The sequence below is a fragment of the Dromaius novaehollandiae genome, chromosome 2, assembly GCF_036370855.1.
Source record: "Dromaius novaehollandiae isolate bDroNov1 chromosome 2, bDroNov1.hap1, whole genome shotgun sequence".
In the NCBI taxonomy this organism is placed as follows: Eukaryota; Metazoa; Chordata; class Aves; order Casuariiformes; family Dromaiidae; genus Dromaius; species Dromaius novaehollandiae.
In genome coordinates, this window is record NC_088099.1 from 160,177,674 (window position 1) to 160,202,898 (window position 25,225).

General features: G+C 38.7%; 1 protein-coding gene across 3 annotated transcripts in view; it reads right to left on the bottom strand.

The window, feature by feature from the left end:
* Positions 1-25,225, bottom strand: part of ADCY8 (adenylate cyclase 8) — a 127,936-nt gene that overhangs the window by 12,211 nt on the left and 90,500 nt on the right. For all 3 annotated transcript variants that reach the window (XM_026113702.2, XM_026113701.2, XM_064507876.1), the window contains 6 exons: positions 23,437-23,537; positions 16,042-16,243; positions 12,639-12,728; positions 10,788-10,960; positions 8,495-8,576; positions 3,249-3,407 (listed from right to left, as the gene is read on the bottom strand). In XM_026113702.2, coding sequence (XP_025969487.2) covers positions 3,249-3,407; positions 8,495-8,576; positions 10,788-10,960; positions 12,639-12,728; positions 16,042-16,243; positions 23,437-23,537 — 807 coding nt within the window. The remainder of the gene's footprint in view (positions 1-3,248; positions 3,408-8,494; positions 8,577-10,787; positions 10,961-12,638; positions 12,729-16,041; positions 16,244-23,436; positions 23,538-25,225) is intronic.

Here is a 25,225-nt window from a genome sequence, read left to right on the forward strand (position 1 = left end):
CTTGATGAAAGAGCTCTCTCATTGACCATCTTTTCAGGTGGATAATTTATACTTCAGATAACTGCAGCTCTTTAAAAGTTTGTTTCCTTGTAAGTTTACAGAGAACCCTCAGTCTACTGCAACCTATAGTTCTTCTAAGGTGACTACAGAGCCATTTGGTTGCCTGGCTCTGGGAAAAGGTTCATGCTATCATGGTTTGGAAGGAGGGAGGAACAGAGTAGGGGAGGTAATGGAGTTGCTGGGGACAGAAAGTAGCTTATAAGGGATCAGACACAGGAGGCTACTGGGATAAAGTATGCCCTGGGATAAGCCCCACCTTATGATACATGTATGATTCACTCTGAATCACAGATTTATTTATGTGTGGGTTCTTGTGATTATACATGTGAAAATACACTCAGCTCTTTTCTGAGCTGGAACAAACTTTTAGGGAAAAACACTAATTTCAACTTAAAAAATGCCAGGGACAGGAACCCCCATGACTTCTGGTGTGCTTTCCTAGTGGCTAGTATACCACAAACACACCACAGACACACCCAGTTCTCTTTTGTCGAATTTTTCTTGCTTCAGCTTCCAGTCATTGATTTTTTCTGTCCCTTGACAGTGGAAGACCAAAAAGCAGTGTAGTATTGCTCAATGGTTGGACACTTGCATTTCTGTTCATGGCTCCTCTTATAACATTCAAGCCTGAAGCAGTTGCTTTGCAATGTTCTTGCTAGTGTGTTTTAGGAAGGTTTGGTGCTGTGTCTTTGTTAGAAAAGGACTTACTGCTGGACACCATATGCCTAATATGAACACCTCTTCTTCCCTTCCCCTGCTTCTCCCTAGAAAAGCATCCTGAACCCTTGCCCTGCACTGTTAATACTGTCAGCAGTTGCTAATACTATTGCTATCTGGAGTCTTTAGCAATGTGTCCTCCAGGAAAAATGAGAAAGTTTTGCTTTTTCCAGGGGCACATGACTAGTTTTCCTAACCACCCTCTCCTCACATGTAGTTCCACTGAAGAATATCTGTAGGACCATGGAAACCATCCTCAAAGGACACTTCTGTGCTCTTTCATAAATACAGAACAAAGTCATATACAGTCTAGTTTGCAGATGCCTGCTTATGGGAGAAGAGACAACATGTGCCAGGAGGAATGTGCATGTATGTGCACATACACACACACTCAGACATACTCTTTCCTCAAATCTTGAAGACACAAAACAATTGGCTGAGACTTCAGCTGCTCTTCCCCCCCCCCCCCCCTTATTTTTGGTAAGAAGCATCAAGACAGAAATAATACACCCATGAGAATACGCTTACAGTACACATTTGGGAATTCATTTTTTGAGAGCAGAGGAATTAACTTAATAGCCAGACTTGAATTGCAGGACTGATTGTATTGAAATCTGGTAGATGTTACAGCCAGCGAGCTCATGCATAAATCATCCCCAAGTATAGTCACTCTGGGAAATTGCCTTACAAAAAAGCAGGGATAGTGGCACTGAATTCAATGGCAAATTATTGAAGCATCAGCAGTGATCCATGGGGCATCTGTTTGCTTTTCAAAATTATTATGCATGGGAACACATGTGAATGGATGTATAAGAGAGGACATGTATTCCCCAAGAATCAATAGCATAGACATGACAAAATACACTTATGGCTGGTGTCAGAGCCTACTTCGTCGGCAATGAAGTGCTTTAACCAGGTTGCTTTTACAGACATTTTCTCATGTGCAGAACAGTGTTTTTATTGCAGTTTAATACCTGCAGAGTGTAAAATTACTCAAGAGGCTGATTTCTAAAGTGCCTTTCCTTGTAGCTTCTCACTATGTCGTCTTTCCCTAGGTGATATTTGAAATCACATCTTCAGAACACAATGACTCCTCATTGTGCAGCCTAATTTGGCTGGTTACATCTAGTTCTAAAATGTACAATCAGAAAAGAGGAGTCTTGAATCCAAAGAATAGATAAGTCACTGCTGGGAACCTGGATCTTGAAACATGTCACCTCTTCATCTGAAAAGGTAATTCCAACATTACACGCTAAAATCCCAGTTTCATCATACAATAAGCTTTATTCACAGATAATATTATCATATGCATTTGCCTTCTTTCAGATAAGGCACATGTGACTTACTGTGACTTTCAGAAGCAAATGCTGGACTTTTCTTTATCCTTCCAGCAACTTGTCTCCAAACTCTGTCTTAGGAGTATCCAGAGACTCCATTATTAGCAGATTTTACCTGTTTTTCCTCTGTCTGAAAGGCTTTCAGCATGCTTCGCTTGCACTCGTTAAGTTTGTCTATGCCTACTACATGCATTCTTTAGCAACATAGCTACAAACTATGTTTCTGAAATGGGTATTTTTTAAACTATGTGAAGAGGCGGTTCAGGAGCAGAGCCATATGAAATGGCAAAAATGTTCTCTTGGGTTTGAAGATGCAGGGAACCCAGGCGTTTTCCTGTCTGTTACACAGATTTCTTGCATAACAACATGCAGGACTGTAATAACACTTCTGCAACACTGGGCTGTCTTAAGATTGCACGGGCATTCTGTTACATTCATGTATCTTTTTAGGAATCCTTGATTTTCATAGATTAATAGGTTGGAAGGGATCTCTGCAGGTCATCTAATACTGCCACTCAAAGCAGAGCCAGTTACATCCCGTTGCTCATGGCCTTGTGCAGCTGAGGGCTGAATATCTCCAAGGCTGGAGATTCCACAACCTCTGAGTCCCTGATCCAGTGTTTGGCCGCTTTCATGGTGAAGAAGTTTTTCCTGGTATGTAATTGGGATTTTTCTTCCTGCAACTTGTGTGCAATGCCTCTTGTCCTTCCACCGTGTACGTCTGAGAAGCATTTGGCTCTGTCTTCTCTAAAACCACCCATTAGGTAGTTGAAGACAGCAATAAGATTTTCCTTCAGCCTTTTCCTTTCAAGGTTGAACAAACCCAGCACTCTCAGCCTCTCCCCATATGTCATGTGCCCCAGTCTCCTAATCATTTTGGTGACCTTATGCTGGTCTTGATCTGGTGTGTCAATGTTTCTTGTACTGGGGAGCCCAAAACTGGACGCAGTACTCCCAGTACAGTCTGAGAAGTGCTGAATACAAAATAATAATGAATTCCTTAAATATGGACCAGATACCAAACATAGGAACTATGTATACTGAGTCCTATCAAGAATTAAGCAGTAAACATTTTCAGATCTCCTTTACTTTTGCTTATTAGACAAAATTATCAGAAATAAAGCTGATACATACTTCGTTATCTCGATCCTTCTCCAGGAAGTGACGGGCAACGTGACTGGGTAAAATATTCCGTAACATATTTTCATTGTGCTCTCTTAATTCCTTCATTTCATTGATTTCTTCTTTTGCTTGAACACGCCACAGAAAATCCAGCCTTGCTGTGTATTCAAGCTGTAGTTCCAGGAAGAAAAAAAAGGCAAAAATAAAACCTGATGAGATAAAAGTAGATCTTGTACTGTCATCCTGGAAGGCTACTCCTGCTATATAAATGTCTTCAGTGCTGTTGAAGAGCTTTGACTCCTAAAGAATCTGATTTTGTGGCCAGAAAAAAAAAAAAATTTTTTTTGCTGTGTGTATGGTGAGTGTCTGAGAGGAAACTTGGGACCAGTAATATTTGTCATATTACTACTACGCTCAGTGCATAGAAAATTACACAAAGTTATTTTTCTCTTAAACACTTCTGTATTAGTTAAGTAATGATGTTAGGGAGTCATACAGGAGTTAAGGTAACAGAAGAGGAAGTTCATTTACCAACATAAGCCCTTAAGTCCCAAAACGAAAAAAAATGTTTCCCTTTTCATATCTGCTTCTAAATGAAATGTTTTTCATGAGAAAGTAATACAAGAGTGATTCCAAACACTTTGCAGAGAGAGGTAATTTACTTCTCAAGGATGAGTGTCTTTCTCTCAGCAAAACTAAATGTAACAGCCCAACATACTGTCAAGGAGGACTTTCATGTCTGTGATGCCAAAATGAGGTGTTTCTACTGTTGGGACATGCACTTATTGGCTTTTCAAGTCTTTCAAAAGAGAGTCAAAGACATAGTATTGGGTATCCCCTGAGGACTGTCCCTGTTGCATTGCGGATCCAGCGCCTGCACAGTCACAATTTAGTACCTGCACAATGCTGATACCCTGGTGGCTGCAGCTAAAAAACAAGGGGGTAGAATATACTTTCAAGGCTTAATACTCTAATCCAAAATAATCAAATACTCAGCATAGAAACATATTACACCAGCAAATAGATGCATTTTATAACCAGGAGAGATACCAAATGGCTTGTCAAAAAGTGCTGGGATTAAGGAAGTGGCTGGGATGTAAATCACAGTAAAGGGCAACCCTGCTGTGGGTGGGAATGACTAACAGGAGATGCGGGCATTGTTTAGTGACTCATCTTGTCCACATTTTTGTCATTGGCAGTGACCAAAGGCAAACATTTCAGAAGGAAATGCAAAGCACTTTGAAAGGAGGCTTACAGGTTGATTGGGCTCCAGCAAGCTTTTTTCCCTAATGCTAAAAACGAGCCTGACTTGAAATAATCTCTCAGAGCTTGTATACATTTGAGCCATGATTTACTTTCTTTCTGGATGCTGTTGCCATCTTTATAAACAATTTATTTTCTAATTTTAAAATTCAGATCTTCTACGTTGTGGCTATCAATTCCCTAGGCTTTCCCTTTCCCTTGCACATTAGCTGCACATCTGAAAAAGTATTTCTTACATCATTTTCCTGACATTTTTCAGCTTGTCGGTCCCTTTGATTTTGTGCTGGAAGACAGGACACACATCAGAGCACAACTGACCTTTTTTATCTACAAACTGAATGAGAAGGCAACATTGACTATACTATCGCAAGGGGACCTAACTATTTTACAGATCGGCTTGGAGCAGGAGTGGCTGGTGAATTCTGAGCTCTTTGATGCTGCAGACATTTAATGCCACTACAAAGAGAGCTTTGCAATAAAAGTGAAATAAAATTTCTAACAGCTGATGAGGTTTTTTTTTTTTTTTTTTTTTTTTTTTTTTTTTTTGGTGTGTGGGGGAATGCTGTGCTAGCAGAAATTAACATCTCTAAACATAGCTCTGAAGAGTAGCAGATAACTTTTATATTTTAAATAATTTAATTCTGGTTATTTATAACCACTCTGTAAAAGGAAAAAAAATATTCTTGCCTCTTCAGCAGAGAACTGAGATGACACTATCAGTTTAGGGTAAAAGGATGAGCCACACTGAAAGTTTGAAAATAGACATTTTTAAAAAGATGTTCTGTTATGGCCTGGTATTTGCTAAAACCAGCAAAAATATAGGGTTGAATTTTGGGTTTATTTTTTGATCCTGTAAAGAAATAGAATGACTATGCAGTGGGGCCAATGCAGAATTACCAAGCATAATATAAACCTTGAAATGTCTAACTTTTCTTGCCCTGCCAGGTAGCTCTCAGAAACATCCCTGATTTCACTAGTAAGTAAAGAAAATAGAAATATTACACAGAATGCCTAACAGTCCCCATGTCCTTGAACAGTGCTATAACCCCATCTCTCTGCAGTTAATTGTCACACATAAGGAAAGCATAAAGTAACAATCAGAGTTTGGGAGGCAGAATATTTCTCTTTGGAGAATGAGAAAGGGGAGGACTGACATCCCAAAGGGGCACTTCCCACTATGGAAAATAATCTGGTTCTGGGTAGGACAAGCACTTGCAAATATGCTTTTTTCACTACACTAACATATGAATATAGAAAGGGTAACAAAAGAGATCTGTAGTATACCATCAGAATTAAGTATGTCTGTTCCTTTCTTTTCCTCTTTCCATTAGAGGAATTGCATCTTTGCATTTCGTTCATCCCCTCCTTTTGCTCAGGATGAAGAAGGCTAAGCAGTGCAAGGGGTCATGCCTGCTGCAGATGAATTTCTGCATAGAGAGGTCAGTCCTTCCTCCCTTCCAGCAAGGCTCTGCAGAGCTGAGACGCAGCCCTGACATCCAGAGGTTATTAGGTGCACTGCTCACTGTGCCTGCACTGGCAAAGTTCATGTTTTTCCATATAGCAAAGCATCCCAGAAGCAGAGAAGTGAACCTCTCTGTCAACAACAAAGGCCAAAGCTGACCTAGACCAGGCCACTCACCTGCAACCTAAGAGAAACCAGAGGTGGGGGCTTTGCCCTCAGTTTTATAAGTTCTCTTTTTAGCTCTAATTGGGGTGGAGTGACAGGAGGGGCTGAGTCAGCTGTGGGCAGCTTTGTTTCCACTTGGCAGTTATCAAAACCCTCCCTTTTTCAGCTGTGGTAGAAGGTTGCACTCAGGGTTAATAGGCTGTTTATTTTGAAAGCTGCTGTTTCAATTTATATTTCCTATGTTTTCACTAGAGATGCATTTCTAGAAGAAGGAGGCTGTATGTGGTATTACATTTTGATAACATTTCAAGGGATAGCTTATTTTCATAGAAAATATTCCCCTTAATACATTAAAAAGAGAAAGCAACAAAAAACATGTTTCAGTATGGAATAATTCTAGTATTGAAGTTATCTACAAATACTTCTTTTATATTTTTTTCTTCAAGTTTAGTTTGCAGAAATACTTATTAGAATATGCATTACTCATGTTAAAAATATGTGTTTCTAGATTAAATTGAATTTCTGATAGGGAATTATCCTATTTAGCCTGATGCTACTAGTAGAACTACTTTTAATTGGCTTTAGCATCACATACCCTCCAGATTTGTTGGCTGAAGTGCAGGTGAGTTTTTAAGAAGACTCTGACTAGACAGTTTCACAACTTATTTTTTCTTGATTAAAAATCTAACTTAAAAATCTGTGTGTGAAAGTGGGGATTGACTTTAAATCACACTGGGTAAACAACAGAAGAGAGCTAGATGTTCAGAAAGGCCCATAAGCTTTTTCTCACAAAGTTAATCTTTATAAATCCATCTAAAATAAGGCATGTCTTAAACTACTTTATTTAGAATACATTTGCAGTTTGTGAGAAGCAAAGCTGTACTGGAGAACAACTTTATCACAGTTACTGTGTTCCTCATCAGTTTGAGCTATTGTATAGGTTTTGGGTTTTTTTAATGTGCTGTGGACCAAATTTTGCTATATTTCTTATTTTGTACTTGTACGGAGACTGTTAGGTTAACTCTACAACAGGAAATTAAATAGTGCCAGGAAATGTGCCAGGAAACATGGACGCATCTGGTCTGTACCTGGGAGCTGTCTGGGAGAACGTGCAGGAGTCAGCACATGTTGGGGACCGTTTCTGGAGGACCGTTTGGATGCAGCCATCCCGTTTGATAGGACTGGGAGGCTTAACAGGAGAGCAGTAGGCTGGGCTGTGCCAAGGGGCCTCAGTGCAGGACAAGAATATCAAGCACCCCAGATCAGACTTATGTGAAATATGGATATTTACATCTAGAACTGTGATCCTGAAGAGCTTTGCTTGGATTCTGCCTAATCCTGCAGCTATCTAAGTGCCTTATGTGTCTTCTCTCTAATTACTTGCTTTCACTTTAAAGGATCCCCAAGATCTTAGATTTGCACCTTTGTTTGTGTTAAGAATTTCTTAGAATTTCCACAAATTAGGATACAAAAATGCTGATATTAATCCTAATGAAGGGAGCATCATTAAGCAAGTTAAACATGCAGGACGGTGTGTAAAGGCAATGGTGGCTGCTGCTGCTTCCTTTAATGTAAGTAGTCCTGCTCGCTTCTGTGTGAACAGAAACTGTCTAAAGTTCAATGTGCAGCTGCTGAGGGGTTGCCAGCTGCAAACAGTGAGGAGAAAACACCCTGGCTGTAGATGACTTCTTCTCAGTGCACTGGGTGTTTTAAATTTTATTTTAGCATGTTTCGCTCTACCTGTGCACTCTATCTGGATCCCTGAGAAAACAGGGTTATGTATTCCTCCCCAAGGATGTGAGTCCTAAAGCTTTTAGACACCTAAACCCTTTTCATGATCCAGGTGAATCCAGACCCGAGTGAAATGTTTCCTGCAAACGGTCCATTCCCCAGAGAAGGTAGTGTTGGTGTTCAGATCACTAGAACCATTTCATTTCCTCAAATCTGGTGTTTTTTCCCCTACAAACATATTAAGTTGATTCATGGGAGTTTTATTATTTTCTGACTTGTGATTCCCTTTCACTGCTTTGGTTTTCTGCCTTCCCAAGGGCACTGGAGCAGTCAGATGCCACTAGAATTATACAAGTACTTAGGACAGGTGAGGTCCCATTTGCTCCTTCTACTTCTGTTAACGACTGCAATATAACTTGCCTACTGCTGAATATAATATTGCAGCCGTTCTTTGAGAACTGCTAGGCGGTGTTAGATGTGGGCTTTCTTTAATCAGATTCTGCACATGGGTTATTAAATTGTTAAAGGTCATATGCTCAAGTGGATAAAAAGGCAGTTGGTATTTTGAAAGTAATTACTGTCACATCCTGCAATTGCAAGTGGCATAGGGAATGGTTAAAGTAAATGTTTGCGTTACCTGTTGACCATGATAAAATACGGCTAAAAGGAACATTGCCATCAGTAGTAAAGATGCTTCCTTTGTACCCAGGAAGTCTGTGCTGGAAAAAAAAAATCCAAAGTAAAATACAGTTATTGATTTTGTCAGTGTTTGTTGTAATCATGAAAGATTGCTTTTTGTTGTTCACTACAAAACCCCTGTGTGCTTGAAAATGTAACTTCATGACTCTTCCCTGATAAAATTCACTGTAGAGTTTCCTTGCCATGTAGAATAGGAAGTATTTTGAATTCTCTAAGATTTTTACACAAGGGAGAATCTTTCTTTGCCATGTTTGATTAGTGAAAAAATTTAGAGAGAACGATAATGATTACTACCTTCAGTTACTGTACTTGGTCATTGTGTTATTCCCTTCTTGCCATGTATCATACTTTCTGGGCTTTGCCCAGATGTCATACCATTAAACTGTTGGAGTATAAGTAGTGTTAAAAATAGGATTGCATCCCAGATCATTTAGCATTTAAGTCAGTACCTTGCTGCTGTAGGAAGCTAGCAGGAAAAGATAAGTGTGCACAGCTGTACTATGTTTAAAGATGTGGCTGTTGTGAAAACTATTTGCACTGCAGACCCATGCTTTTCTATCTTTCCGTGCATCTTTGTCACAGAACGGTCCCGCTGGCATGTGCTTAGAGGTGCGATCACCAGCAGTACAAAATTTGTCAAGTAGCGAAGATTGGAAAGGAAGTATTTTCCTGAATGAGCTAAATCACTGGTGCTCAGCTTCAGAGTTATTGCAGCACCTGGTGCTCTTCTGACTATGCAAGTGTTGGTGGACCTTTTGTCCTCCCACATGCCCTTCGGCTCCTCTCCTAGGCCTGTCCTTCAAATGCCCTCCTACAAAATGGGATCATCCCATCTTTAACAACTATATGTTATAGTTTGAAATCTACACAGGTGAAATTCTATCTTAGAAAATCAACAGTTCACTCCCATTTTCTTAATTTGAGGTCAGAGTTTCAAACAGTATCTCTGGAGTTTCCAGTACTAGAAGCAACTGGTGTATACCACCTGGAAAGCATGTTTTTGCCCATCACCAAAATCAAATGCAATGGCCTAAATATAGGTAGTGCTTCATGTATAATCAAGAGTTACTTTTGCTGTCATAAAATGTTAGGACAGACAAACGCGAATAAGAATGTCTGACAAGACTGTACCTGCAAATCCAGAGAAGTTTAAGTCTTTAATTCTGCAAAGATCTTCAGCATTTCAGATGAGATGCAAATATTGCTCGATCATTTTGTCTCTTTGCTACTCACTTGTGAATCTCATTGTACCCTCTTCATAGTAGAATCATCACTTATGCCTCTTCTCCTTCCCCCGAATCTGCTTCCTGCTCACACACTCAGTTAATCTTACTTCTGGATCTCACAGGCCACATCTACCCTACACTAAAAGTTTTTTTTTTTTCCTCCAAAATTTACAGATCTAAGTCTGACCATGCACCTGTACTTGGTGTAGTGCTACTTGAAGATGACTACTTTGCTCCCCAAAGTAGTGCTGTGCCTGGGCTATTGAACGCTGTCGTCACCAAGGCTTAGCTCAGAGCCCAGAATGTGGGGTCCTACTTCTTTCTGTTCCAGACTTACCTTGGCCGGTGGTATCCGTGCTCTGAACAGTTTAGCAGCTGTGTTTAGCTTTCTTTTCCCCTCTTCTTTCTTTCCCTGACCTGGACCTGACCACAGTGACAGCTTGCTTTCCTTCTTCCCTATTGCACCTGCTTTTAGCTCCCTCCCTTTCTCTCTTCATTTCTGAACACTATTATATTTGGTTCTCCTGAGTCTCTTTCGATTGTGTGGTTGACCCATCATATGGTCTAGCTTATTCCCACAGAGCTTCATGTGCTGGTTTTCACTTCCTTTCAAAAATCTTCCACAACTGGAAATGATCAGTAACATTTCTAAGTACACTTTGTTTATGCAGTAATACCTTAGACACAGCTCTTGTGGAGAAGATATCTTGGCTCCAGCACAGAACTCTTGACCCTATCGCAGGAAATAGCCAAACACCTGCTTTTTAGCAACATGGATGGACTATGGGAGACATAAGAGATAATCCCTGCTCAATATTTAACTGGCCTCATGAGATGAGCATTTTAATTAGAAGGCCTGAGAAAGAATCACATCATAAATTTTGTAGGATTAGTCATTGCCTCTTGCAACCAACAACCAATTCTTGACTATGGTGCTATCCAGCATGTGTACACCCTTGACAAGACATTTTTTTTTTCCCCCTAAAGGAGGCTGCTAACACTTACTCTCCATTGTGGTTAAAGTTGTCATATTGCAGAAAAAGGGAAGCATAAATAGTCTCAGTCAGCAGAGAATAGATTGCAATCATGATGAGAAGTACTGCCAGCTTCAGGACAGAGTTGAGACGAAGAAAGACTGCACAAGTCACCATTGCCAGCACACCAGTGAAGACGAAATACTGAAGAGAAAACACCAGTGGTCACTTTCAGCGATCAGTGACTACATACTCACCCCACAAATATCTACAAAAATGATCAAATGATCAAAAATATCAAAATTTTTGCTCTGGATTTTATTGCTCAGCTAGGTCTTGTTAGGGTCCAGGTTACTTTGGAAATTCAGGGCTTCTCTATCCTACAGGGGAAGAACTTGATAGAATAGAAATCCTCTTTTGGGCCACTATTATATTTTCATAGTACTCAAAGAAAGGGAAAAAGCATCCTGTGTAGTGAAAAGAGGAAAAGGGACACTGCAGGTAGCAGTATCCTACCAAAAAGTCAACTGAGTGAAAATCAGTTCTATTACTTTGGACTCTGAAATTCCACAAAAGCCACATATATCAGGATAAGGAATCACATTCCTGCTTTTTCCCTTTCCCATGCTATCTGAACAGAGGATAAAGGCGCATTTTTTGTTTTTTGGGTTTTTTTATTTTTAATGTTACAGGTCCAGCTCAGTTTCACTCTTCTCTTAAGATGTGATGCCTGGAAGTTTCATTCATATCTCATTTTCTAATCTCTTCATTGTCTCGTTTTTCTCAATGATTAGTCATTTGTCAAATGCAAGCCATGCAGTTGGTACTGGATATAGAGGGACAATCATGGCCATGAGCTATTCAGATTTGAAATAGCAATGCCAGCACCCAGAGGCCAAATGTAGCTTAAATTAGCTCCTATGACATAGTTTTAGGAGAAAACTGCAGAGTTCATTATTTTGAGCACACTTTTTCTTTAGCACAGTTCTCTGTAGGAATGTGTGCATCTCTAATTTTGCTGCATACTGGTAGCAACATCATGACATTGTCATATGACTTCAAAGCAACATACTTGTTGTATCTACAAATGATCTACCTATTGATTTTGCTGACCTGCTTGCTCACCATAGAGAGGATTCTCTTTGCTTCAAATGAAAGTTCAAAATCACCACAGCAGAATCACTACTGTTCTTTTGCTATGTAAGAAGTATTAGTCTCCTGCAATAGCTTCATATGAATGAAGTAGTGGGTATTATTACAGTAGGTACACTGAATTGTTGCTGGATGTGTTTGCAATTATTTTTAAATATATAAGGCAAATGGCAAAAGCTAGAGATCAGAGCAAATGAGATTCTGCTGTTAATAAAAAGAAAGCTGGAGGGCTTAGTTTGGCCAAGCATTTAGCAATGTATTTTTATGTCACTGATTTCATTGATGAACAAGAATATCAGTGACCACAGAGGGCTTCCATTTGCCCTAATGAATTCTATCAAAGAAACAAAATTTTCCTTGACTTTTTCTAAAATGCAAGACTTAGGTCTCAGCCTCTCATGTCTACTCACATGTCAGCTGTTTGCTGAATGCTATCTATGTATTTCCATGCATACATGGCGAACAACAAGGACAGTACAAAATTCAATATATAGAGCAGTTCAGTGTGAAGTTCAAAGGTTGAAGCTTTGAGCTCATAGGATTAATTCCCTTTTTTAGCCCTCCTCTGCTTTTTCTACCAGTATGTGGATCGATGTTAAGATTCAGATTCACAGAAGAATTTGAGACATCTGACTTCACCATTAGTACATCAGTCACTGATTTCAGGCAGCAGATACCATGTAACCTCTGCAGACCTATGCCTCAGATTCAAAGGTACCCTCATAAATACCTCAGGATAGGAACAGATGTCTGTAAAAGATGCAGATGAATTGAAAGTCTGGTTCTTCAGTGGTACCTGTTTGTCAAAATCACACCATAACTGTGAATAAAGAAAGAAAACAAAATCAGAGCTATATCGCACATTGGTGGCGAGGTGCTTATGTTGCTGGTGGGACTCAGGGATGGAATGTCCTGACCTGCTGCTCTCTGTGTCATAAAAACCAGTGCCAGCTCCCTAACTGGCACCAGCCTTGATGCCTCAGGAGAAACACCAAGGGCTAAATGAAAGTAAGATGGTAACTCCAGGAGTTTCAGAGGACTGAAGCTTGACTCCTAAGAATCACCCTCTGAAGATGTTTATACTTCTTTATAAATTATAGAGAGAACTGACTAAATTGGGAGCATAAAATCAGACTGTATGTGTACACTTACTTGAAAGTGTTTTTCTCCCCCATGTGTCTATGGACAGTATTAACCTTCTAGGTGTAGGACAAAAACCTACATGGTGTCATGCAGAGTTTGCTTGTGAGAAAGCAGACTGTGATCCCAGAGTTGCAGGTGAGTTGTCTAGAACAGAAGGGAATGAAAATGGCTCATGATGCAGCGGCTCTGAGAATATAATACTGCGTTTCTCTGATTCGACCTGCATCCACTTTAGTGGTATTTCAAACTGTCTTAAAAATAAACAAAATGACAGTTTTGAGTTGCAATGCATCATGATACTAAAACACAGGAAAAAATTGTTAATGATTTAATGTTTTGACAGTTAAAACAGATGAAGTATCCTGTCACATATATTAATCCAATCTGGATGTTTATATAAGGTCATTTAATCAGCCTGGTATGTGCAAGCTAGTTCCCCTGTCTCTCTTTCCAACAGAGTTAGAGAGTTTGTTTAATGAGGGCCAATTTCTTATAATTAAATTCTGATGAATTTTGAACTTGGAACTCTCTTGTTTGTTCTTTCAGCAACTCAGACATCTCTGCAATGCAGCAACATTTTCTGGGTTATTTGTGCAGTCCTCCATGACAACTGATAGTAAATTGTATTTTCTGCAAGTTTATGAAGTATTCAGCCGTGAATGCCTCTGCGCCCTCCGAAGTGCAGGGTGCCATGAGAGCCATCCTGGGTGTCTGCTTAAAAGACCTTAAGGATCAGAAATTTTCTTCTATTTTTATAGTGATAAGGAGGTACTTGATGTGGAGAACCACATGACTCATTTGCCCTTCTGGTGAAACCAAGATGTTATGGTCTCTGTTGGAAAGAATCTGAGCCTCTACCCCCTTTCAATCTGAACTCAGTGGATGCACACAGCTGCTTCATGAAAGTCACTGTTTTTTTGTGGGATACAGGAAGCAGTTAAAATTCCAACTATTATTATGACAGGATTTTGACATATGAAATAATGGGATTATGAGAGTACTGTGATTTCCTGTAGAAGACAGGACTTGCTGACTCAAGTCATTGTAATTCTAAATCTATGACAATAAATGTAACAATTTATTGCCTTATAGAAACCCACTGATATGATAGTAAAAAACCCTGTATTTCTTTTGTCTGCTTTTGGATTAATGATCCCATAAAATTACAGTGGACACAGACTTCAAAAAAAAAAAAAAAAAAAAGAAAGAAAGAAAGAAAGAAAACAACCCACAACAACCTACGGATAAAATCTCATTACCATCATACCCATAATGAATTGGGTACGGATGGACCTCTAGAAGTCATCTTGTTCCAAGAACAAGATGCATTACACTTAACTCTTTCCTGACAGGTATTTGTCAAATACGTTTTAAAAGCCTCTAAATCATATAACATTCTTCAGCAATCTATATGTTAGAGTATCACTGTCCTTATCTTTAGCAAGTTTTCAGCACTATTGAACTTCCTGTCATTTTACCATACTTGTAGTTCCTCTGTAAGTGTAGGAATCAGTGATTAAATTCTTCCTTCTCCAACTGACTCTCCTATCAGTGACCACATGGGATCACGAGAAAACCAAGACAGATGCTCAATCCTAGCATACTGGCGACCTGCATTCAATCACAGAAGAATGGTAGCAATACAACAAAATACAATCTAATATCTGTTAGCAAAAGAGGATGCCAACCCTTGAAGTGTCAGACTTCAGCATATTTGCTACCATAATATAATAATCAAAATAATTATTACTACAGGACTGGTGCTTTTGTGTTGTTATAGTTGCTACTGTTATTATTATGAATAAATGCTTTATTGGCCTCACCTAGAAGGAACTAAATATTTACAAAGAACAAAGTTCAGCTGAAAAAACTGCTAGATCCTTACTCCACAGGTGCTATAGGAGAGGAGGGAGTGATGTAAATGTTATCTTGAATTCATCAGTGAGGTATTTAGCTTCTCCCTGGTGCAGACTTTAACAACTGCCAGGCTTTCTGACATGATAATCGGCCTAATTCACGCAAAGCTTTCTCATGTTTCTGAAGGTATTCAGTTAATTAGCGGTCTATCACGTTTGCATTGGTGTTATACCTGTCTCGTAAGGACCCCAGTCGCTTATGATGTGACATTGTACGTAGCCAGCCCCACAGTATTCAACTACCAGTATTTTTATCTAAACACAGTTACTAAGCAATCCTTAGTACGTGGCTTTCCTTATAGACGCACTGATAATCTTTGCTCTAGATTTATCATGCTTAACTTTGGACACGTAGCAGAGACGTGTAAATTAGGAGACCAATCAGACTAAACTCCATGTTTGGGAAGTGGGAAGAAACAAATCTCTTTACAGTATATCGCTATCATGCAAAATAAATCTTTGAGGATGCCTGTCATTCTGCACGGACTATAAAGAAAGCTTAGCATGATTATGCCCAGAGTTTGGTCCTTCAAGTGAATCCAGGCTGAAGAGGCTTTTCAAAACCACTAAATGAGCAAGTGGCAAGGTATGATTAGAATTTAGGTTTTTCCAACTTCCCCCACATTGTGGTTACAGGATCAACTTCACCTGCTCCTTCCTTTCCTTGAAGGTTTTTTCTGGGTTTATTGGCCCTTCTCATTTTTTAATAACCTGATTGATAGAACTGCAAGATGAGGAATTTAATATCTGTGAGCATCACTTGGATTAACAGTCCTGGAGAAATTATAGTAGTATATCAGAAAATTACAACTGCTCTGCAAAGTGTGGATATATTGAACAGAAAGTAGCAGAAGGGTTTTAAAAATAGATGATCCTTATGAGAAATAATTAGATATTTCAGTGATACATAGTTTAAGCAACAGATTGAATTTCCTGAAGCTGTAGTGCTCTGCCTTTTATATTTAAATCATATCTGGTTTATAAACACATTAGTTAGCAAGTCCTGTAGCAAGCTTAATAATTCATAAATCATCTTTCCCTGTATAATATTCCGTGGTTCCCTATGAAGCTTACAATATTTATGATGGCTCCCAGAAAATTAATCAGAATGGATGCAAATATAATGACATTCCTGGCCAAGTAGGTCTCGTTAATCCAGCAGCAAGTTTTCCGGAGCATTAAGGGTAAACATTTGTAATCCTCTGCTGTGGTGATTAGCACAAGAGCGGAGTGCAGCATAATCAGTATCGAAAACTGAATGACCATTGGTATCACCCTGGGAAGAAAAAAGAGAATCCAGCATTAAATGTTAAAGTAATACCACCGCTAGTAAAAATAAATGGAAAAGCAGTTAAGACTTGGAAAAAATCAGTTGTCATAAATCCAAGACAATTACTCCAGGAAGAAACACAGAGAAAGCAAACAATTGTTCTGCAGATCTGGCCATTGCTTCACATGGTTTCTTGCTGAGAAACTGCTGCTGAAGATATATGCCAGTAAAATCACTGCCAGTGCCTCTGAGCAGTAGGAATGTCCCTTTCTCAGGACTCAGTTCTCCTTTATGTTGCTTTCAGAGCTAATCTGTTCACCTGTAGGATCTGATGCCACTTTGTATGAGCCTGTTTGTCTAGGGGCAGTTTAGGAGAGTGCTATTTTATTTATGGTGCAATACAAGTGTCTTAAACTCCTGCTGTACTGAGGGTCATGGATTTTAAAGGAAGAAGTGGTCAGGACAATAGTCCAGTCTGATTTCTGGCATAAACCAGGATATAAAAAATACAGAAAGGTAATATTTCCCAATTTTAGTTAATATTGAGTCCACAGCAGCTAAGAATTTCATCAGTTTCTTTAAAAAAAAGTAAAAGAATTGATCTACTGTTTTCACAGAAGCCCTTCAAAATATAGAGCGAATGCAAATGTGCTCTATGATCTAAACATGTTTAAGTAAACCATGTCATTTGGCATACCCTCTCAATTTTCTTCTTGATAATGTGATCCCTAATCAAGTGCTATTAAGTATATCCACTGAAAAGAGGATTCAATTCCCTTGAATAAACCATTAAAAACATAATTTCTTCCAGTTCGACTTTCATTATGTTTTTTTAAGTTTGTCTCTTTCCATCTGGCTTAAATCTGGGACTTGATATCACTCAAGCAAATGACATGCTTGAGAAATGTGGCAAATTGTTTTACTCTTCTGAGAACAAAGCACTCAGCACCTCACTGATGAAGTATTTGTCCCCATTTGTGCCAGTCATTGTCTTTCTGTATTTCTTTTCCCACAGCTTTTTATTTTGACTAAACCCGTGCAAATGAAAAGTAACTCCACTGCTGCCTCTACAGAGCAGCCCCCTCTTCACTCTGCTTCCTCTTGCCTTTTTGCAGTACAGAGGATGATTAACATTGAGGCATGGAGTTAAGTAATTAAAATTTCTAGCAACCTAGTTCTGCACATGCTAGCACAGTACAGAGATTTAATTATGATGTCTCACAGAATAAGTAAAATCTTTGGAAGAGGAGAATCAAGGCAATCCAGGGAGACTTCTGCACTTCCAAGTGACTGAATGCAGGTAAGGCGTACTCTGCTCATTGAGCCTTCTGTAAATATATGTTTTGTCTTACTGAAGATATAAAGTTGCAGATTTTGCTACAGTTCTCCTATCCCTCTTCTCTTTGGGTAGAGTCCAGTGCTATTTGTATGCTTGGGCCCTACTGAAAGACAAATTTAGTGGTGTAGGGTAGAAATAGAAGGGAAGACCTCACCATAGCTTTTATTTCCCCATTTTTCAGTAGGTTTAGGTCAGCCAGATCCACTGCCTGAACCTGAATGTACTAGATCACAACCTAACTGAAATTTCTCTTCTGTTTCAGGCTGTTCAAATTTCACCTAAGAGGAGCAAATTCTAAACTCAGGCAGATCTGAATTCAAATCTGTCTTTTGAGCCTATGAATAACAACAAAGCTTTCACTCTAGAAAGAGTCACCAGAAACCAGTAGGTACAGAGTTCGATGAAAAAAGGGAGCAAAACTGTGATAATGATAGGAGAGGATTAATGGAGATAGCAGGAAAAGGTTCAGAATATGTCTGCCTAAGATCCAACATTTCTTAGCTTTGGCTATGTTTACAGCTAGAGTCCAAAATATTTGCACAAAAGACGCAGCACCAAAGACGCAGTAAGCAGCTTATGTGAGAACTGCAGATACCTCTTCCTTGCAGCAATAGTGTTTTTAGGGACTAAAAACAGAATAAATCGAAAGTTTAAATTCAAGAGAAAATATGCTTTGCAGGAAAAATAGACATAAGTTTGAGTGGGTATGTGAGGGAAATGTTGGTCACAGATAAGCTGCTGAGGTTGGAAAAAGGCACAAATAACACATGAGACAGGGATGCCAAAAGTAAAGGATATTCATGTGCAGAACATTACTCCTGTATAATATCTAAATGTGCTTGGTTTTAAACCTCATTTTCTTTTACAAGAGTACTCTGATTTTTAATGCCCTAATTCAGCTATGATGATAGATACATTAAATCTGATGGTGTTTTAAACACGATATCTGTATAAACATTAATTCCTTTCTGATCAGTCAGACAAAGTTGTGGAAGAATGATTTTTCTTAAGTATGAGGATAAATTAACAGCATTTACTGTAAACTTTTTCACCTATCACCTGCTAAAATGAATCTAGGTAACATAGAAGTATAATCAATTTAAAAGATTCTGAAAATGGACCAGAAGCCTCACAGAATAATTTACAGTAATGCAGGTATCACTTATAAGTACAGCTCCTAAATACTCTCAGAATCTCATAATTAATGAGACTTGGAGAGTAGTATTCCAGAGAAGAAAATGGGCTAAAGAGATAATAAATAAATCAGGAAGCTGTAGTTGGCAGAGTTTTTCTTGTGGAATATGTCTGAGCTGCTATATATAAGAATTACATGCATAAAATGATGGCTTTTTCTAGTTGCAAATTATGTCACAAAAATTTTTGAAATAAAATACAGAAGATATTAAAATGGAAGTTCTGTGATCGAATGTACTGAATTAAGATGAATTACATATTAACTTCCCTTGACAGCTTCTATGTGGTAGTATTAACTTTGACAGTATTCTGATGATGTTACCAAATAGAGACACTGTGCAATCATGCCTTGAGAGCAGCTTCTCTGAAAATACACAGACAACCAGTGATGTTTTTTAGAAGAACAAAGTATGTTCATAGATACACTCAGGATACATTGATGACCAGAATTTGGGGAAAAGGAGTTAGGTGTGAAATGGATAGTCTTGGAGACAGAAGCCCTCTCTTCATGGAGCAGAGAGGACATAAAATAGTCCTGTTTTTTACTTACTGATGAGAAGTAGTACAATCTCTACTGAAAGTAGAATATCAAGTGAAAAAGATGCTAAAAAATAAACATAGTTAATAGAGAGCAATAAAGTCAAAAGACAGTCAATAGACTGGCAATAGAAAAAGAGTCAGTAAAGCCAGGGACAAGCTATACAATATCATCATGGAGAAAGAGAGCTAGTCAGGAGAGCTAGGGTACAAGTTATGACACAAGTCATCTCACTGCAGAGCTGTGACCTATATTTATTTAGATGAATGGCACCTTGAGATCCACTGATTGCATTGACCAGTTCTCTGCTGGCTCTGCTTTGAACCCAGGCTAGGAACATTAACAGCTACAGTTATGGGAGATGAGTTTCTTCAATATTGTACACTACGACAGTATTCTGCAATAGCCTTCCTCCTTTCCAATGCCGAATGACTGAGATCCTCTTTGGAACTGATAGTTTCTATCTATATCTCAGATATATATAGACAGTCTATATATGTAGGTGTAGCCTAACAGTTCTGCAGATCTACCCTGACCCAGCTGGTGCCAAAATAAGGCTTTTGAAAGGATTTGGGTCAAGCCTCAAGAGGTCAGACCTGAGGATACTAAACATGGGTTCTTATTTTGGACTGCCAATCTCCAGGCACAAGATCCAATACTGCTGTATTAAGGTATTGTATGGAAAACATCTAGAGACCTAAGATGAGGATATCAATCCAAAATTCAGCCTAACCTGATTAGGTGCCTTAGAAACCTTAGAAACCATATATCTACTTATGATAAATATGTAGGTAATAAAACTCTTCCATTGTAGCTGAACTGAACGTTAATGCATTTGTCTCTCATCTAAAACTGCTTGAGATAAATAATAAAATAGGACTCCACACACCTAAGGCGTCCTTGAGGATCAGTTCAATTATCAGTGCTATTATGCTTGTAGCATGCCAATGGCATCAAGTACAGCAGAAGACACAGCCAAGGTTAGAGGAGTAGGAACAACCAAATACAATACTCTCTTCTATCCAAGAACTTGTCTCTGGGTTTGAGCCTCTCTTCATTCAAGAAGAGATTCAAGACCACATGTTTTTCTTTCCAGGGGTTCCCTTACTCTCAAGCTCAAGCGTGATTTAAAATGCAGCTTTTGACTTCCCTCTTCCCAATGTATAGTTAGAAATCAAAAGTCATGGAGCCAGAAGAAAAACTTATGGAAAAAAAGGTGCAAACGTTTAAATGAACAATAATTTTGAAATGTATTTTTCTCTCTTCACAAGAACAACCCTGTGAAAAATTGCCATATATAAGATGAGCACAGAAAGCCACTTTAGTATGATCTATTGGCCCATGTAAGCATATAGAAGGTTTATAGCAAGAGATTAATCAAACTTCCAGACATCTCAGATGGATAAGATGAATCACTACAAGGTTGGCAGTGTAAGTTAATGGCTTCATAAAGGATAATTACACTAGAAATATTACATTAATTTATGTCACAAAGTAATTTCTCCAGCTCAATATTTCAAAGAATGAAAACTACTGAAAAGATTCTTAAATTCAGTGATGAGCTTTCCCTGTCAAGAAAGAATATAAATGGATCGAATATTTATCCTGCAGGAGACAGATATATACTGAGATAAAATTCAGAAAACTCTCATACATACTGGAAAGATGACTGCCTTCTTTAACACATAGACTAAGGCAACCTGTCTGGGAAGATCCCCAAAGATCCTTAATAAAACATTTTTCATGCTCATTGAAATAATATTTTCTTCCACTATGCTTCCAGAAATCCCCAGAAGACTCAGCTCAGCAAAATATTCAAATATATACTTAAGCAAATGCATAATTCCATCCCGTCCAACAAAGTACTGAAGCAGTCATTGAAAGACTTTGTAAGGTGTCCTTAGGAAATGAGTATGTTTACCATGAAGTGTGTGAATTTTACACTTTGTTAGATATTCCATGCAAGTGATGTCCATGCTCCCTTCCCTTGTGGCATTGCAAAGTAGTTTACCTCACTGGTATCTGCTAGAGGTATAAACATATGAGCATGCAGTTACCTTAAAGTGTATAAGATTCTCTGAATCCAAATCCTGCCTAACTTTGTGATACCTTGTTCATGTGCTCATACCTTGGCTTATTTGCTCAGCTGGAACTTAGGGAGGTGAAGTCTCAGGTTATTTCCTCATTTAAAATGTTTAAACCTTCTTCTTACTCAAACACCCATATCTTGTTATTTTAGGGTTGCTTAGCTGCTGACCCTGCTCATTTAGCAGTCAAGCTTTATAAAGACTGAGAATAGTTTTTGAAGCAGAGTGTCAAAACTTGAAAAATGAAGGCTAAAATTTGCCTTCCTTATCCCTGACACTGATCGTCAGCTCCTGGAGCTGATAAGAGTTGCCATAAAGTACCTATCTGGCTCTAATTTTTTTCTCTCAAAAGGAACAATGGTAAATGCTCTTTCCCTAAATATCTTTCCAGCTTCCAGCAATCAACCTTAAAGGGCATTCCTGAGGCCAAGGCTGCATCATTTTGTTAAAAAAAAAAACAAAAAACAAAAAACTCTGCTAATCTTATTCTGTAAGAATCTATCTAATTTTTCTTTGAACCTGTTTAGATTTACAGCCTCTTTAATATTCAGTGACAATAAGGTCCACAAAGAACTTGTGAAGAGGAGGGGAAAAGAGACACAAGACTGCTGTGTAATGTGGGAAACCAGAAAGTGAGATGGCTGCAGCCAAGGTGTCTATGTGACTCCTTTTCTCCTCATTCCAATGGCCCTAGATCCTCTCATGAGAATTAACAGAAATGAATCTGTATAGACAGGAAAAATGTCATGTTTTGTTGCTGGTATAGCAGTGGTCATTATAGCAACAAAAATCGTCTTGGAAAAAAACTTCCATTAATAAGATCCATAAATCTTATTGTATATACAGAGGAAAAAAAATAACAATAACAGCTACCAAAAGTTCAGTATTTTGAATGTGTATATAGAGAAGGACTTTAGAAAAGCAAACCGATTTCCTAATATTAGGGAAAGATAGCACATAAGGAACAGCAGAATGCAAGCATTGGTCTGAGTGCATTCACAGCTAAGAACAACTGTAAAATACACCGGACACCACTGTTCCAGTGTGCAGTCTCCTGCCTGCACCCATTTGGCATTTTGGTATTCTGAGACATAAGTGTGGTGAACCTGGTCCTCCAGGGATGGTCCAAGAACTATTGCTGCATTACTATAACATAATCTTCGTATTTCTTACACAAGCACTGTATTTTCAATATTATTCTACAGACAGAAATAAGCTAAAGTTCATCAGTAGTAAAAGCCACCTGAGAATTTTGTGTCTATGCATTTCCACTGTGGCACTTGCCCACCAAAGGTCAAATAGGACCATGGGCTTTTTTTAGCAGTAGTTGATGTTCTGCTAGGTACACCATGAAGCTAGAAAATTGGCCATGTTCCTCATACACGCTCTTCCTGTTCTCAGCATTAGACAGGAGACAGAAATGCCGATTGATGGGTTTTACTGCATTACACGAGGTGGACACTGAGGTCACAGCAGTGTCTTCACCTCGGTAGGAAGTTGTCATTTGTCACACAGCAGAATTGGGATCACCTGCTTCCTTGTGCTTAATGGCACAAGGTTGCTTCCCCTGGGTAGGTGATACCTCTCATTAGTAACTAAGCACAACAATACAATTTACTTATGTAGCATGTAACAAACAAAAACAAAACAATCACTGATTCACAACGCGATTACCAGTCTCTTCGCAAAGAAACACTGTAATAAGCCTGGATCATGCTTTACTTCAACACGGGAAGCAGCAAGCCATACTGTGCCATACTTTTGCAAGCCAAAGTTCCCACATATCTCAGTGGGGATTCTGCTTAAAAATATAACAGTATAACGTCAGTAGATGCTGCTCTCTCTCACACGTAAGTGTGGAACTGAAGATAATGTGATACAAAAGCAGATAACAAGGAAGAGAAAAGGTGCACAAGTATTTCCAAACACTTTTGGGGACAAGTAGATTTTCTTGGCTCATTTCACAGCAACCCTAGAAATGTTATCCCACTGGTTCCCCAAGAGTGCCTTCAGACTTATACAAATACCCTTCTGTATTTACCTGGAAGAAGGAAGTAAGCTTTGGATAGCGGTGATAAATACAAGAACAATAAATGCGCACACCAAGTTTGATTTGAATACCTCGTCCCGCATTTGAGAATACTGCAATAAAGGAAAAAAGAAAAAGGAAATCAGCTCTTAACCCATGCAGTGTTTTCATAAAGATTAATGCATTTAGGAGGCTTTGGGGAAATTAGCAGTAACAGATTAATAAATATGAGGTTGTTTTTAAAAATGAAACACAACAAAATTCATAAATAAGCTGATAGAATACTTTATCCAAGTAACCAAAATCATATAATTTTGATTTGTAATACAAAGTTGTTTTACTTGCCTGTCTCTTTTTCCAAAGTATTGGCATTAAATAGAACTGGTAGATACTAGGGGCTCATCCTGCTGAGTAGAGCATTAAATATTTTATAGCTTAACCATAGAAACCATGTTTCCTCACCTGAAGACAAACACTGAAGTCAGCAGTGACTACCTGCATGCATGACATTGCAGAGGTGTCTCCTTTCTTGCTGGATTGTGGCCATTCTGTTTTCTTTTTTACTTTTACTTTTCTAAAAAACATCTAGGTGGTGACATTCCCTCAGCTGCTGCAACACAACCCTTTCTACAAGAGTTACTTCAGGAATGGAGGAACTTGGATATGTCCGATAAAGGTGGATCAGTTAAAGGGGAAACATTACCCAGATCCTCAGCTGATATAAATCACTGCTGATTCAGTTCAACTCCAATTATTTACAGAAGATGAAGGTTCATCCATAGACTTATTTTTGGAAACTTCTTATCCAATAGTGGTGTCACTGAATTTTCTTTACCTGATAAAAAACCCCACAGGTGCCTGCCCCAGTCATTTTTTCTCTGCAGTCTCTTCTGCATTGTATTTGATCTTTTTTAGTTTTTTGGGGAGCAAAGAGTTACATATACAGAACAACAAAGCAAATCAGAGTCAAACAGCTATCAGATATCAGCATCTTCCTCAAGGAATTTGTAAATATGGGAAGGTGGAGTTGTAAAGGTCCAGAGGGAATTACAATTAAGAAAAATGGAAACTGAGCAAGAATTGTATCAGGAACACGTACTGAGAGATTTTAGCCCTGACATCTTACAGTTAAACTGCTCTCTAAGGAAGATCCTATGCAGACTTAAACTATACTCACTTTGTACACCCTCAGTAGGGGTTTCATCCTGGCTATAAGCAGACTCTAGCTCCTGAAATGAAAAAGGGGATTTTCTTTTCCCTGCTCCCATTTGCTGTGGATAAAGGAGGTGTTTCTTTGCTGGCCTTCCTCTGCTTAGACCTTCCTCTGCCATGATGACACCCTGTGTCTGCTCACTGTCAGCAGCAGTATGACTTTGACATGATTTTTGATGGTGCTCACAGGCAACTGCATTTCATTTTGCTGCTGAAAGCACAGAGGAATTGAACCTGATGCCATATACAGGAGAACAGCACTGTATCAGTCTGCTTAAAAAGAAAAAGTGAATTAAACTACAGAAAGTTTTACTTGTTCATCAACTCACTTACCAGGGGCAGACTCTTACCTTCCACACCAGGAGGGAAGCAGAGTTTTGAAGTGAGGTTAGGTGAGTTCACTTTAGCTAGATTGGCCTGGAGTTATCAACAGCACTGACATAATAATTATATATACAAGAACTGCCACATTCAGTTAGGGTCAACTGCTTTATGTAAACATGAACTGCTTCTCCTCCTAAATATCAGCATTTTTTTTCTTTAGAAAAATCCAGTGATGTTACATACAAGGCCTTTTTCTTTTTGAAAT